This window comes from Acomys minous (genome assembly GCF_964271855.1).
Source record: "Acomys minous genome assembly, chromosome: 20".
NCBI classification, from domain to species: domain Eukaryota; kingdom Metazoa; phylum Chordata; class Mammalia; order Rodentia; family Muridae; genus Acomys; species Acomys minous.
This window is the reverse complement of record NC_140502.1, coordinates 17,507,492-17,522,133: the sequence shown is the minus strand read 5'-3', so window position 1 is coordinate 17,522,133 and position 14,642 is coordinate 17,507,492. Positions and strand designations below refer to the sequence as shown.

The following is a 14,642-nucleotide window of genomic DNA, read 5'->3' as shown; positions in this document are numbered from 1 at the left end:
ACTGGGGAGGGGAGGCAGAGGCAGGTGGATTGCTGTGAGTTCAAGGCCAGCCTGGTCTACAAAGCAAGTCCAGGACAGCCAGGGCTACAGGGAAACCCTGTCTTTTAAGAATTGTGTGTCGGGCTGGAGAGATGGCTCAGAGGTTAAGAGCACTGACAGCTCTTCCAAAGGTCATGAGTTCAATTCCCAGCAACCACATGTTGGCTCACAACCATCTATAACGAGATTTGTATACATAATAAGTAAATAAATCTTTATTTAAAAAAAAAAAGAATTGTGTGTCAAGTTGACAAGGGGTGTGCTTGTCATGGCTGGTCTTCGTTGTCAGCTACATCTGCAATGAACCAGTATCCAAGCAACTGGGTACACCTGTGAAGGATTCTTTTGTTTGTTTGTTTTTGGTTTTGTTTTTTTGTTTTGTTTTTCGAGACAGGGTTTCCCTGTGTAGCCCTGGCTGCCCTGGACTCACTTTGTAGACCAGGCTGGCCTCAAACTAGAGATCCACCTGCCTCTCCCAAGCACTGGGTTTACAGGCGTGCACCACCACGCCTGGCAGGAGGGCTCTTCTTAATTAAATTAATTAAATGGCCCACCTTTATCTGGGCCACAGCTTCTAGTAGCCAGGGTGGGTTTAGTCTACCTTGTGGGTCCTGGGAATCAGCTTAGATCAAGATTGGCAGCCAGCAGTTCACCTATAGTCGGTTCACAAACTCTTCTGTGTTATCAGAATCCTCTCAATTTAAGCTCAGTGTAGTGGAGGTATATGCCTGTATTCCCGGCCGCTCTTGAGACAGGAGGATCATGAGTTAGCTTGAGCTAAACAGTGAGAACTCATCTCTCAGAGAATAAACAGCAACAAGTCTTGAGTGTATCAGGCAGCCTGCAGCCTGTTGGACTCATAATCCCAGCAGCTGCCCTCATGGCTGAACGCGGGATTTTGGAGAGAAATGTGAGATGCTCTTTGGATGTGTAGGCTGTATCCACTTTCCCCCCCCCCACGCCTCCACCCCCCCGAGGTCACCCTCCTAAGTGTTGATGGGGAAGCTTTCCAGATGGCCACACTCCACCCAGACTCAACCCCGTGTAGATATGTGACCACTGTGTGCAAGTGTGTTTTCCTCCCTCCATCACGCAACTTGTGTAATGTGTTTAAGAGTTATGTTAAAGCTAGGTGGTGGCAGCGGCAGCAGCGCACGCAAGCTTTAATACCAGCACTTGGGAGGCCCAGGCAGTCAGGGTCTCTATGAGTTTGAGGCCAGCCTGGTCTGTAGAGCGAGCTTCAGGACAGCCTGGACTGCTGCACAGACAAACGCTGTTTCAAAGAAACCCAAAAAAAAAAAAAAAAGAAGAAGAAAAGAATAGGTTGTGCACTGAGCGTGGTGGCGCACGCCTTTGATCCCAGCACTCAGGAGGCAGAGGCAGGTGGATCGCTGTGAGTTCGAGGCCAGCCTGGTCTACGAACTGAGTCCAGGACAGCCAAAGCCACACAGAGAAACCCTGTCTCAAAAACAAACAAAAAAGACACTTTTGGGTATTAGTTTTCTTCTTCCACCATATGAGTCGGGGGGGGGGGGGCCCCAAACTCAGATTATCCAGCCCCATGGCAAGCTTCTATGCCCACCGAGCTGCCTCGCTGGCCCTGAACTTTTCATAGCATTTTCAGACCCGTTCAACTGTCCAGGGATGATGGAGTTGTGTTGTTCCCTTATATGGCTAGATCAGACTTGGCAAACTTTTTCCCCGTTTTTTTTGTTTTGTCTTGTTTTTCGAGACAGCGTTTCTCTGTGTAGCCCTGGCTGGCCTCGAACTCAAAGCGATCCACCTGAGTCTGCCTCCCGAGTGCTGGGATTAAAGGTGTGCGGCCACCACCGCCCGGCTTTCTTTTGGTTTTTCAAGACAAGGTTTCTCTGTATGTGTAGCAGCCTTGGCTGTCCTGGAACTCACTTTTGCAAGCCAGACTGGCCTCAAACTCACGGAGACCCCTCTGCCTTCGAAATTCTGGGACTAAAGCTGTGCGCTTCCACACCCTGCCCTAGACTTGACTCCTTGGTGAGCCATTGTGTAGATGACACTTGGACTCTTTTTTTTTTTTTAATTAAAAAACTTTTTTTTTGTGGTTTTTGGTTTTTGAGACAAAGTTTCTCTGTGTGATAGTGCTGGCTGTCCTGGAACTTTCTTTCTATAGAAAGTTCTGGCCTCAAACTCAGAAATCCACCTGCCTCTGCCTCCTGAGTGCTGGGTTTAAAGATGTGCACCTCTGCCAGACGTGGTGGCACACGCCTTTTAATCCCAGCACTTAGGAGGCAGAGGCAGGTGGATCGCTCTGAGTTCGAGGCCAGCCTGATCTACAAAGTGAGTCTAGGACAGCCAAGGCTACCTTGTCTCGGGAAAAAGAAAAAAAGATGTGCACCTCCACTTGCACTCTTTTGTTTGAGACAGGGTCTCTCTGTGTAGCCTTGGCTGTCCTGGACTCACTTTGTAGACCAGGCTGGCCTCAAATTCACATCGATCGGCCTGCCTCTGCCTCCCCAAGTGCTGGAATTAACAGGTGTGCATCACCACGCCCGGCTCCACTTAGTGGAGATGTCCAGGAGGGCAGGATATGGTTTCATCAGAATCCCTTCTCAGGGGCCCACAGCCCTCCAGAAGACCCACTTCCCTTGAACTTCCTTTATTATCCCTGGCTCCCAGAAAGGGTTGCATTGCACATCTGCCTGTCCCTGCGGCCATTGCACAGCTGTTACAGGAGAGGGTTCAAGGTGGCCTCTGAGGTCTGTGCTCAGCATTGACAGCTGGCCGTGTGCCTGGCCTTAGGGTAGTGGTGCGGGAGTCTAGGGGTGATCACAGGGCCAGGCTAGAGCCCATGTTGTCCAGGACAGAGTCTGTCTCCTAACCAATGAGCCCCAGCTTGCTCACTCACTCACCCACTCACTCACTCACCCACTCACTCACTCATTCATGCATGCATGCAGTAAATCACAAAACCAATTACACTGTTCACCTGGTGGAATAAACAACGACAGTGTATTAGACCCTCGCTTGCCCTCTTAAGGCTACAACAGTGGCTGCCAACTCTGTGTAGCTACAGCTTGTCTGCCTTTCTCTCAGCCTGCCTTCCTTTTTCACTTGTGGAATGGGCAGTTGAATCCAGGGATTTGTGCACTGTTGAACCACACCCCCCAGCCTCTCACTGGGGGATTCTAGGCAGGGGCTCTACCACTGAGCCACGCCCCCAGCCCCTCACTGGGGGATTCTAGGCAGGGACTCACCACTGAGCCACACCCCAGCCCCTCACTGGGGGATTCTAGGCAGGGGCTCTACCACTGAGCCACACCCCAGCCTCTCACTGGGGGATTCTAGGCAGGGGCTCTACCACTGAGCCACACCCCAGCCCCTCACTGGGGGATTCTAGGCAGGGGCTCTACCACTGAGCCACACCCCCAGCCCCTCACTGGGGGATTCTAGGCAGGGGCTCTACCACTGAGCCACGCCCCCAGCCCCTCACTGGGGGGTTCTAGGCAGGGACTCTACCATTGAGCCATGCCCCTAGCCCCTCACTGAGGGATTCTAGGCAGGGACTCTACCACTGAGCCATGCCCCTAGCCCCTCACTGAGGGATTCTAGGCAGGGACTCTACCACTGAGCCACGCCCCCAGCCCCTCACTGGGGGATTCTAGGCAGGAGCTCTACCACTGAGCCACGCCCCCAGCCCCTCCCTGGGGGATTCTAGGCAGGGGCTCTACCACTGAGCCACACCCCTAGCCCCTCACTGGGGATTCTAGGCAGAGGCTCTACCACTGAGCCACATTCCTAGCCCCTCACTGGGGATTCTAGGCAGAGGCTCTACCATGAGCCACGCCCCCAGCCCCTCACTCGGGGATTCTAGGCAGGGGCTCTACCCTGAGCCATGCCCCCAGCCCCTCACTGGGGGATTCTAGGCAGAGGCTCGTTGATGATTAAGGGATATTCCTAATCATCCTACTACTTGATTTATTTTATTTATATGAGCCCCTGTCTGCATGAATGACTGCAGGCCAGAAGAGGGCACCAGATCCCATAGCTGTGAGATGCCATGTGGGTGCCAGGAATTGAACTTGGTTCCTCTGGAAGAGCAGCAAGTACTCTTATAGCCCCTAAGCCATCTCTCCAGCCCATTTGCTCATTATTGTATGTGCTTGTTCCCCCCCACACCAATGTAACATACACCGTGTGCATGCCTAGTACCCCATGGAGTCCACAAGAAGGTGTCAGATCGCCTGGAACTTGAGTTACCGATTGTGAATTGCCATGCGGGTGGTGGGAACTGAACTCGGGTCCTCCTGAAGAATAACCAGTGCTCTTAACTGCTGAGCCATCTCTCCAGCTGCCCCTTCTCCCCATTACTTAGTTGGAGACTGAGTCTCTCTTAGTCACTCAGGCCTTGTAAGTAGCTATGATGACAGGCCTGTCCCACCAGACCAGCCTCTAGCTTGCCTTTTGGTATGACTGTCCCTTAAGAACTTAAAGAGTCAGGCTGGATGATGGTGGCGCACACCTTTAATCCCAGCACTCAGGGAGGCAGAGGCAGATGGATCGCTGTGAGTTCGAGGCCAGCCTGGTCTACAAAAGCGAGTCCAGGACAGCCAAAGCTATCACAGAGAAACCCCTGTCTCAAAAAAAACCAAAGGGGGTGGGGGAAAGAATTCAAGAGTCCCAGTCTCTTCGGTGCCCTCACAGGCTCACAGATGGTGACAGATGCCCCTGCCACTGGTAAGGCTAGCAAAAAGAGTGTCCACTGTTCAATCTGATTTTATTGAAAAGGAAACATACAAAAATCATGTACAAAAAAAATTAACCAAACATGTACAGAAAAATTCATTCCGGTATATCTACAGCAGTGCATGTACAGTATTTTACAGGCTGGGCTGTCCCACCCCGCTCCCAGACTCCTCCCTCTTCTGAGACTTTTCCCCCCTCCCTGACTCCCCATCTTCCTCCCCAGCGCTTTGCCCTGGAGACTAAGGCTGGGGTGGCTTCCGCCAGTATCTCCCACCCCCCAAAATGAATGCCAGTGGTCACACGTGCTCTCTCTAAACCTATGCAATGGGATGGATGGGGATTGAGGGGAGAGGTGGTCCCGGGCAGAGCACAGGATTCACAGTCTGGACCCCTCCTGGACAACCCCAGATGAAGGTGAGGCAGGCATCGGTCACCGCCCGCCGGCGGCTCAGGGAAGATGGCTGGGCACTGGGTTGAGAAGGCCGTCACATGCCCCCCCATTCTCTGGCTCCAGGAGGCTAGTGGTCAGGTTTGGCTCATATGCTCTTCACAGACCCCCCTCCCCAGGAGGAGGGGGGGGGAAGCACCAGGGGCCTGAGGCCAGGCCCAAAGTGAAGGCGCACTGGGGACACCCCCAATGTCCAGCCCCTGCAGCTGGAACGGGCAGCCAGCACCAGCAGCCTTTCCTGAGATGGTGGTGGGCGGCAGAGGCGGGCGGCTCGGTCCTCACCCCCTCGGTCACCATGAGTCCGTCAGCCCTCCCTTCCCTGGCTTTCGGGAGGCCAGGGTCCCCCAAGTTCGTATCTCCATCAGTGCACCTAGGCTGCCCCGGCTCGAGTGGCTTCCCTTGTCCGTCCCTGGGACGAGCAAGGCTGGCAGTCCAGTATGCTACATGGTGCAGAAAAAGTCCCCCGCGCTGGCCAGGGTGTCAGAAGGCGGAGGGGGTCCTGCCCCCCAAGTCCCCGACGTCCCCGGGTGGGTGTAGGCACCTAGTTGGGCTCCATTTCTGGGGCTCCGGGATCCCTGGGTAAGGGGAGGAGTCCCATGAAGAGATTGTACATGACCCTCCAGGGTGAGGGGCGGTGTCGATGATGTTCTTCTTGTCTCTGGAGAGGGAGAGCAAGAGAAACGGGATTTTTATTAGCCTGTGGATTCGCAGGATTGGTCCCCCAAACTCAGCACAATCCTCTTGCCAGCCCTCTTCCAGCCCCGCCCACTCACCCCGGCACACTCTCCCAGGACAGGAGGACGGGATAGTGGCGCACATAGTGGCCACAGCATGGAGCCTAGCACATTTACTCTGCAAACCACAGGGGCCCTTAAGGGGTGGGCTGAAATGCAGCCCATTCAAGGTGCACCACAGGAGGGGTGGCTCAAGCTCCTAATCTTAGCACCTTCGCTAAAATTTGCGCTAAAACGCAGGCTCCTGTCTGGAAACACCAAAGCAGCCAAATAAAAGGCTGGTGGCGGGCTGGAGAGGTGGCTCAGAGGTTAAGAGCACTGTCTGCCTCTTCCAGAGGTCCTGAGTTCAATTCCCAGCAACCACATGAGGGCTCGCAACTATCTAGGATAAGATCTGGTGCCCTCTTCTGGCCTGCAGGGGAACAGGCAGGTAAAAACACTATACAAGTAAGTTTTAGCTCCTGGCAGTGCTGGCTCTCTCCCTGGTGGCAGAATTACAAATCCCAGTGGCAGGAGAAGAGAAAGTTCAAGGCCTGCCTGGGCTACAGAGTGAGTTTGAAGCCAGTGTGGAGAATGTAGTAAGACTTCCAGGACAGCTAGGGCTACACAGAGAAACCCTGTCTTGAAAAACTAAAAAAAAAAAAAAAAAAAAAAAAGAAAAGAAAAGAAAAAAATTCAAAGCTGGGTGGTAGCAGTGGTGGTGATCTCTGTGTGTTCTAGCCTGGTCTACAAAGTGAGTCCAGGGCACAGAGAAACCCTGTCTGAAAAAGAAAAAGAAAGAAAAAAAAAAGAAGAAAAGAAAAGGAAAAAGGTGCTCTTGGCTGCAGAGAATACAATTCACTTGAGAGATGTCAGACTGATGCCCCATCCAGTACTGCCTAGAACTAGCCCAGGCCTCTTTGCAAGTGGGAGTGGGTGATGGGGGTGGGGGGTGGGGGGAATCATGGGGGAGGGGGTTGGGGGGTGCGCGACCTTGTGAGCTCACTAGCGTCCCTATCTAGTCAGCAAATTAGAGGGAGCATGGAGCCCAGGTGCTTACTCTGAAGACAGAGAGGGAGGTATCTTAGAAAAAGAGGAAAAAAGACAGCCGGGTGTGGTGGCGCACGCCTTTAATCCCAGCACTCGGGAGGCAGAGGCAGGTGGATCGCTGTGAGTTCGAGGCCAGCCTGGTCTACAAAGCGAGTCCAGGACAGCCAAGGCTACACAGAGAAACCCTGTCTCAAAAAAAAAAAAAAAAAAAAAAAGGAAAAAAGACAAGGCCTCCTGCTAAGCCACGCCTCCTGCCAGGCAGGTGCAATCCCACACTGTTAGTCCCGGCACTTGGGAGGCAGAGGCAGGGGGGGTAATCTCCGAGTGCCAGGACAGCCTGGGCTATACACAGAGAAACTGTCTTGCAAAACCAGAAGAAAAAAAGAAAAGGAAAACTTTCTTTCGGAGACATGATCTCAGGTAGCCCAGGCTGTCCTGAAAGTAAACATGTAGTTGAAGATTCTAGGGCTTAGTGTCTGCGAGGCTAGCTACTGCCCCACCAACTACACCAGCCGCTCCTTTAAAAAAAAAAAAATCTATATTTAATGTGTGTGTGTGTGTGTGTGTGTGTGTGTGTGTGTGTGTGTGTGCTGCTCGCAGATACCAGAGAGAGTCGAATGCCCGGAACTGGAGTTACAGGCAGAGAGATGAGTTGGCAATCAAGCCCTGGTCCTCTGCAAGAGTGTTCTTAACTCCCAACCCCGCCCCCCTTTTAACTTAAAATGTATATAATGTTCATCTGTGTGTGTGTGGCACATGTGGAGGTCAGAGAACACTGCTCAGGACTCGCCGCCTCTGTCTTCCCACTATGTTCAGGTTTGGTAGCAAGCGCCTTTATTCTCTGAGCCACCTCAACAGGCCCTTTCCTCCTTATTTTTGAGGCAGGGTTTCACTAGCCTGCCTGGGCTGGCTTTGAACTTTCTTTTTCCCCTCCCTTAGTAGGTGGGATTACAGAAAGCTGCCACCAGGCCACGCTACTCGGCTATGTCTCTAGGATGCGCTCAGTGGTAACCAATGAAGGGGATAGAGCGCTTTGGAAAGCCACAGTTAGCACCGCAGCAAAACACCTGCTGGGAGGACTTCCCCTTTTTAAGGAGGTAGGGGACAAGGCCGGGAAGCTAGGAGTCTTTTCTCATCCAACATTAGTGGGGTTCAGGGTCTCTCTCTCTCTCTCTCTCTCTCTCTCTCTCCATCCCTCCCTCCCTCCCTCCCTCCCTCCAAACAATGCAAGGGCCATGTGCAGAGTGCACAGCCCTGTGGGGCGGGCGCGGGGGTCTTGTGGTTCCCTTGGGTGCTGCGACCTAAAGGGACCGAGTAGCGGGCCCGGCCCGGGGCGGTACCGGCGCGGAGCAGCCGGCGGGAGGCGCTGCAGGGCGCAGCTCGGCGGGGGCGGGCGGGGCGGGCGCGGCGCGTTGCTGACTCACCGGCTATAAATAGCCCGGGATATAGGAGCCGCCGCGCCGAGCGCCGCCCTCAGTCCCTGCGGCCGCGGGCTCGGAGCTGCCTTTTCCCCGACCCTGCCAGGGGCTCCGGTCCGGATCCGGCCCATCTCGGATCCCAGCATCCAGCCGATTCCTCCCACACACACACCCCCAGCTGTCTGTCCCCGGCGCGACCTCGCGCGCGCAGGGCCAGCAGCTGCGGCACATCTGGCGGGGGCGTGCGTCCCCCTCCCCACCTGCCCGCCGCCCTGCACTCACCCGCCGCTCGTACTGCGCGTTGAGGTCGTCTGCCATCCGCCGCAGCTGGGCCCCGATCTCCCGGGCCCACTCCTCCTCCTCCCCGCGCACTCCGGGGGCTGCCTGGGTGGGGCCTCCCGCCAGGGCCTCCGGGGCGCTGGGCACAGGCGACTCTAGGTGCTGCTGGGCTGGTGACAGCAAGGGCTGAGGACCTGGGAGAGGGAAAGGGGCGTGGTCACCACCCACCCAGTCGGCCCCTAGGCTTCCCGGAGGCACCAAGTAGCTTAGCCTCCGCTTTTCCTCTCAGCCATAGAAATTAATTTTCCCCACTCCTTTCAGGCCCTAGAAACGGGTCTCGAGAAAGTGGCTCAGGGGCCACGAGGCTGGCCAGTTACCCACTAAAGCTCATATCAGTGTGGAAGTCCCTCAACGTATCCGACCTAAGTAACCCTATTCTAATACAGGGTCAAATATTTTCGGTTCTATTTGACAGACTGGGAAACTGAGGCTTCACCCAGAGAAGTGGCCAAGGTCACACGGGGATACAGCCACTGACCCCACCCAGGCACTACTCTCAGGTCTCCAGTACACTCCTGCCCAACCAGAGTGAGGCCACACCCCCGGATGTGGCATTGGCCTGATGACCAGAAGGCTAGACTGGGGCTAACCCAAGAAGGCTGGGGGGGGGGGGGTGTAAAGGGAGCGGGGAGAGAGCTGTGTGTGGCGTGGGTACAGGGTTAGTCTTTCTGCCCCACCCCCTCTGGCGCGCATCCTTGTCCCTCTGTCCTGTCACACCAGGTCCTGAGCCTCAGTTTCCATTATCTCTGAATCTAGTTCTGAAACGCAGGGAAAGTTGGAAAGTTATTCTCTCTTTAACCTCTGGGCTCAGGAGATTGTATGGGGCGCGGGGGTGGGGGGTGGGGGAGTGAGGGGGGGCGGGGTAGATAGAAAGGGAAGCCCAGATGGTCATTTCCCGTAGCCGGGCACCAGAGGGTTAACAACCCATCAGGCAGGGGACCTTTAACCCTTCCCTCCCTGAGCCTCACCCGCTCCCCGAGGGGGACTTTCCCAACACAATGGCCCCTCCCCCTCTCCTTCCTCCCAGGGGACTGCGGGCAGAGCCTGCTAGTGCCAAAGACATTCAAATAAAAGGGAAAGGCCTCCGACCCCTCCCCAAAGTTCTGAGGTGACTGACAATCCTCTCACTGGCCATACTCCTTCCCACTGAAACCCTCGTGGGGGGTGGGGGGCGCCCAGGGACCCGGGCCTGGGGGGAGGGGAGCTGAGAAACAGCTGTTGCCCGAGGCCCGGTAAGGGACGTGGGCTGCAACTCGGGGGACTGCAGTCAGATTCCAAGAGGGACTTCCCACTCGACCTGGCCCCTCCATCCCTGGCTCCCAGTCCGTCTTCCTGCTTCTTGCTACACAAAGACCACACTGGCCACACCCTCCGGTGGCCCCACTCAGCTCGGCTCCCGCTTCAGTTTCTCCGGGTGTAGGGCGGGCACTCACCGTCCGGGCGCGGGCCTCGTGGCCGGCTGCGGTGACCCCCAGGCCAGCGGGGGGCCCCCAGGGCAGCGGTGACGGCAGGCGGGGCGGTGGGGGCGCAGAGGTAGGCGGCCGGCAGCAGGGCGGGGGCAGCAGGGGCGGCGGGCAGGCCGGGCTCGCAGAGGCCGCAGGACACAGCGGAGGGCACCAGGCGGCCGAGCGGGAAGGGGCGCGGACCGTCGCGGGCCAAGCCCTCTACGGGCTCCGGAGAGCTGCCCTCCTGTCGTGCGCGGGCCATGGCGCTCCCTGGAGCCTGCGGGACACGGCGGGAGGTCAGCGGGGCGACTGCAGGGAGGCTACAGGACCCTACCCTGCAGACACCCTGCCTGGAGGTCACTCACGCCCAGGAGGGGATGACCCCAGGGGGTAGCCTAGCCGGGACACACATGGAGGTGGGCGCACGAGGTGTGCGTGGGTGGGTGGGGGGCCGCACACAGACTGCGTCTGGGGCTTGTGGCAAAGCCCACCAGGCAAACTGCCTAGGACTCTCAGGGCTTGGGCCAGGGAGAACTTTCCCAACAGAGGGGAGCGCAGCAGGGGTGCTGGGGCTCCCAGGACTTACTGGGGCTGTCACAGGACAGCCTGTGTGTGAGTGTGATGGGAAAACAACTCACACACACCCAAGGACTCGCAGAAGTGTCCAACTTGACCCACACCCTCCCCAGACCCAGTGAGGTGGCCCACTCTGAAACACCGGGCTCCACACTGCCCTCCACACACACACATCAGTCTCTTACACTGACCCGTTGCTGACATGCCCACGCTCACCCAGCCACAATGCAGCCTTCACACACAGGAGCACAACAGACAAGACTTCAATGTGTTTCTCCTGCATACACACAAACACCCCCCCCCAAGATGCAAGATACCCCTGATACACCTTAGCACACACACACTCACCATCATCATCATCATTATCATCCCAAAACACACCTGAATGTGCCCAACTCGCGCCCCCCCCCTCACCCCAACTCTGAGCTCCCGGGACACGGGACACAACAGACACGTGTCATCACAACCCTATACATCATCTTTCTCACATGCGGGGCAGCGACATGGGGGAGGCACTAGCCACAGCTGGAAGAAGCTATCACTCTAGCCTTTTTTTCCCAGCCCCAAAACACCACAGACAAGTGTCAGCCCCAAACCACACACACACACACACACACACACACACACACACACACACACACACACACACAGAGCCCAGCAGCACACATACCTAAAGCAGAGACAGAAAACACTGGCCTCACGTGACTGGTATAAACACTACAGAGAGAGAGAGCCACATGACACGCAGGAGCCACGGATCTCAGTGACAAGCCCCTTAGACCCAACACACACACACACACACACACACACACACACACACACACACACACACACACACGGCATGTAGATGTTGACAGTGCACCATCTAGATCCGCCCCCCACCCCCACCCCCGGAGCCCTCCATCCTTAGTGTGGAGATAGCCTTACGCCTCTTGCCACTCAGAAGTCACCCAGGGAGCGATCAGGCACTGGGTGGCACCCCATCCTAAAAGCTGGGTGCAGCAGATGCATGTCTTGGAGACACCCAGAGACAGCGCGAGCGCGCGCGCACACACACACACACGCGCGCACACATACACACACATGCAACGCACACTCGGGCGAGACCCCTGCACAGCAACACAGCTCACTCAAGCGACACACAAACACAGCTCAAGTGCCCTCGTTGCGAGCACCACCAGGCAGGCGATAGATCCCCCTAGTCACCCCTCAAGAGCACACGCACACAACTCTGGTTGGGAGGGGTGGCTACCCACACCCCTATACAGACAGGTGCACCCCACCCCGCAGACATGCGGGCAAGGACTCACGCAGACACCCCTCCGGGTGACAAACGCCAACATCTCGGTGTAGGGACACAAACTCGGGAGCCAGACACGAGCACACACACACAGGCGAGACACCTGCAGATCCACAGCTCCTCACGGTCCCCGCCGCCCCTCCACTGTCACGGCCCCCCCGCCCCACGCCGCCACGTGCGCCCGCCCCGCCCGCTCAGCGCGCGCGGGGCCAATAACCGGCTGTTGCTGGGGCGCAGCCCCCGCCCGCGGGAGCCGCAGCCTCCGCCGCCCCATGTCGCCGCCCCCGGCGGGCGCGCGCCCTGGGTGTGGCCGATCCTCGGTGCCACCCCCCACACCGACCCTCCCGCAGCAGGACTCGGGGGACCAAAAGCGAGCCCCGAGCCACGCTCCTCCCCGGCCCCACTGGCCACCAGGGGGCGCGGGCGAGCCCGAACCCCATTGTTTGTAAACAAACCCGCCAGACCGCTGAGGCACCTGTGCGCCCAGACGGGGCGCCCCGAGTCCCAGGTGCTTCCTTCCCGCCGGGCCGGCCTAGCCTTGGTCCCCTTGATGAAAGCTGGGGCACAGGTTGTGGGAATGTAAGGCAACTGCCCTCTCTGCCCGTGCACCCCGTCACCTCCTCCAGGGAGCCCTCCCGGCCTGACTTCTCATAAGAAGCGTCGAGGATCGGGGTGCACACTCACCCCGGGGGCATGAACACTCCGGAAGAGTGAGGCGATGGGGTGGCGGGCGGTTGCCTTCTGGAGGGCGCGCCCGCCGAGTGGCTTGTTAAAGAGGCTTCTTGCTGCTGCTGCTGCTGCTGCTGCTGTTGCTCTAACTGCAGTGGCTGCTGCTGTTGTTTCTATTGGCTCGTTCGCGTCTGCGTCCGGATCACCACTGCTGCTAGCTCGCAAGTGTCGCCGTCGCCTCCCGGGCGCCCCGCTTGCATGTGGCTCAGCGCCTCGTCTCAGGCCGCCCGGCAGATCCCCGCTCGCTCCGCGGCAGCCCCGCCCCGCCCCGCCTCTCGCTCGCTCCCACGCCCCGCCCCCGCGTGACGCCAGGGCCCCGCCTGCGGCCCGGGACAAGTCAAGGCTTGCAAGAGGGCGCCGCGCCCCCTACCTCCTAGCGGGGGCTTTCCCTGCAGCAGAGGGGGCGGGGCGAGGCCTAGCCCCGGGGCAGGAGGAGCAACGTGGGGGGGTGGGGGGGGAAAACAACTCAGACCCGGGGTGTCCAGACACGCTGACACACTGACACACTGACTGGGACCCACACCCACACCCGGGGAATACGCTCAGACTGACCGACTGGCGCAACAGGGTGCACAGAGCCACTGCTGACTGAGCCACAGGGACACAGAGTCAGACACCCGGCCGGAGACACAGATGTACACGCGGGACAAGGGCCTGGACACACGACCTCACATAGCCCCGGACACCCAGATTTAATCCCCTTACACACACAGGAACAGTGACAGCCCCACATACAGATGCGAAAACAATGTTCAAACAGACCCAGACTCACAAACCGTGTCCTCCTGGGTGCTCAAGGCATTCACACCAGCTCTCAAGCTGAGCAACTTCTCAGAACAACTTTCTAACATCACCACCACCACCACCACCACCACCACCACCACCACCGGCCCCCATCCAAACGTCACTCACTCGCGGGCTAACACCCGCAAAAGCACAGCCGAGAGGTAGCTCTAGCTGGATCGGGAAGTGACTCTCTGAATCAGAGACAGAAGAAAGTGGCCCCTGACCTGTGCTCACAAAGTCACTCCTGTGACAGGTTCCTCCTAAGTGGCCCGATGGTGGGTTACGCCCATGAACACGCAAACCTGGCCCGGACTCCCACCAGTCTGGCGCTGGGCGGGCGTGGGGAGGAGGCAACCCTGAGCTCCTGGCAGTGACATGCCCGGGCAGCCCCCCTGCACCCTATTTCATCCTGTCTGCTGCTGTTTCTGTTCCCTTTCTCTTTTCTGTCTCTAACTGTCATTTCTGTCCCCTTATGAAACAGTGACCTTTCCTCCCTCCCCAGCCTTGGACATCCCTCTCTGACAGACCGTCTGTGTCTCACCCAAACCTTACCAAGTATGTGACTCACCTGTGGCAGCCTGGCACTAGGCTGCCTGAGAAAGGATGTCACACCGACAGTTGAGAAAAGACACTTGTAAAACCTGGTTGCTTACACCTGTTTTCCCAGCAAATTGAAAGGATGAGGCGGGAAAAAGATGGCTGCAAGGTTGGAGTTGGCCTGAGTTCCAGACCACCTTTGGGGACAGAAAGAGACTTTTTTCAAAAAGCAAAGCAGGTGCTGGAGTGACAGCTCAGCTGTTAAGAGTGCTCACTGCTCTTCCAGAAGCTTATGACAGCCTATAACACCAGCTCCCCAGAATCTGAGGCCTCGAGCCTCTGCAGACACCTCCATGTGCAAGTGTGTGTGCGTGCATGCATGTGCGCGTGCATGTGTGCACACACAGACACATACACACACATACACACACTCTACACATAATCAAAAATAAAAGTGAGCCGGGCAGTGGTGGCACACACCTTTAATTCCAGCACTTGGGAGGCAGGGGCAGGAGGATCGCTGTGAGTTCGAGGACAGCCTGG

General features: G+C 57.3%; 1 protein-coding gene across 5 annotated transcripts; it reads right to left on the bottom strand.

Moving 5' to 3' along the window:
• Window positions 1-4,772: 4,772 nt before the first annotated feature.
• On the bottom strand, window positions 4,773-14,642 carry BBC3 (BCL2 binding component 3). 5 transcript variants are annotated; one of them, XM_084771655.1, is made up of 4 exons: window positions 13,787-14,642; window positions 10,160-10,448; window positions 8,670-8,860; window positions 4,773-5,864 (listed from the first exon to the last, which is right to left on the bottom strand). In XM_084771655.1, exons 2-4 carry the CDS (start codon window positions 10,431-10,433, stop codon window positions 5,748-5,750), a joined length of 582 nt encoding a protein of 193 aa, XP_084627781.1. In that variant the 5' UTR covers window positions 10,434-10,448; window positions 13,787-14,642; the 3' UTR covers window positions 4,773-5,747. The 5 variants fall into 5 exon arrangements, with proteins under 5 accessions (XP_084627781.1, XP_084627782.1, XP_084627779.1 ...); XM_084771656.1 differs by lacking the exon at window positions 13,787-14,642 and adding an exon at window positions 12,732-13,070; XM_084771653.1 differs by lacking the exon at window positions 13,787-14,642 and adding an exon at window positions 12,058-12,203.

What these genes read in the sequence shown, in the direction of transcription:
- BBC3 (XM_084771653.1), bottom strand. Translation starts at nt 12,090, where the DNA reads ATGTTGGCGTTTGTCACCCGGAGGGGTGTCTGC. An exon ending in TCACCCGGAGGGGTGTCTGC is followed by an intron (nt 10,449 to 12,057) that starts GTGAGTCCTTGC and finishes CGTGTCCCGCAG; the next exon opens with GCTCCAGGGAGCGCCATGGC. An exon ending in ACGAGGCCCGCGCCCGGACG is followed by an intron (nt 8,861 to 10,159) that starts GTGAGTGCCCGC and finishes TCCCTCTCCCAG; the next exon opens with GTCCTCAGCCCTTGCTGTCA.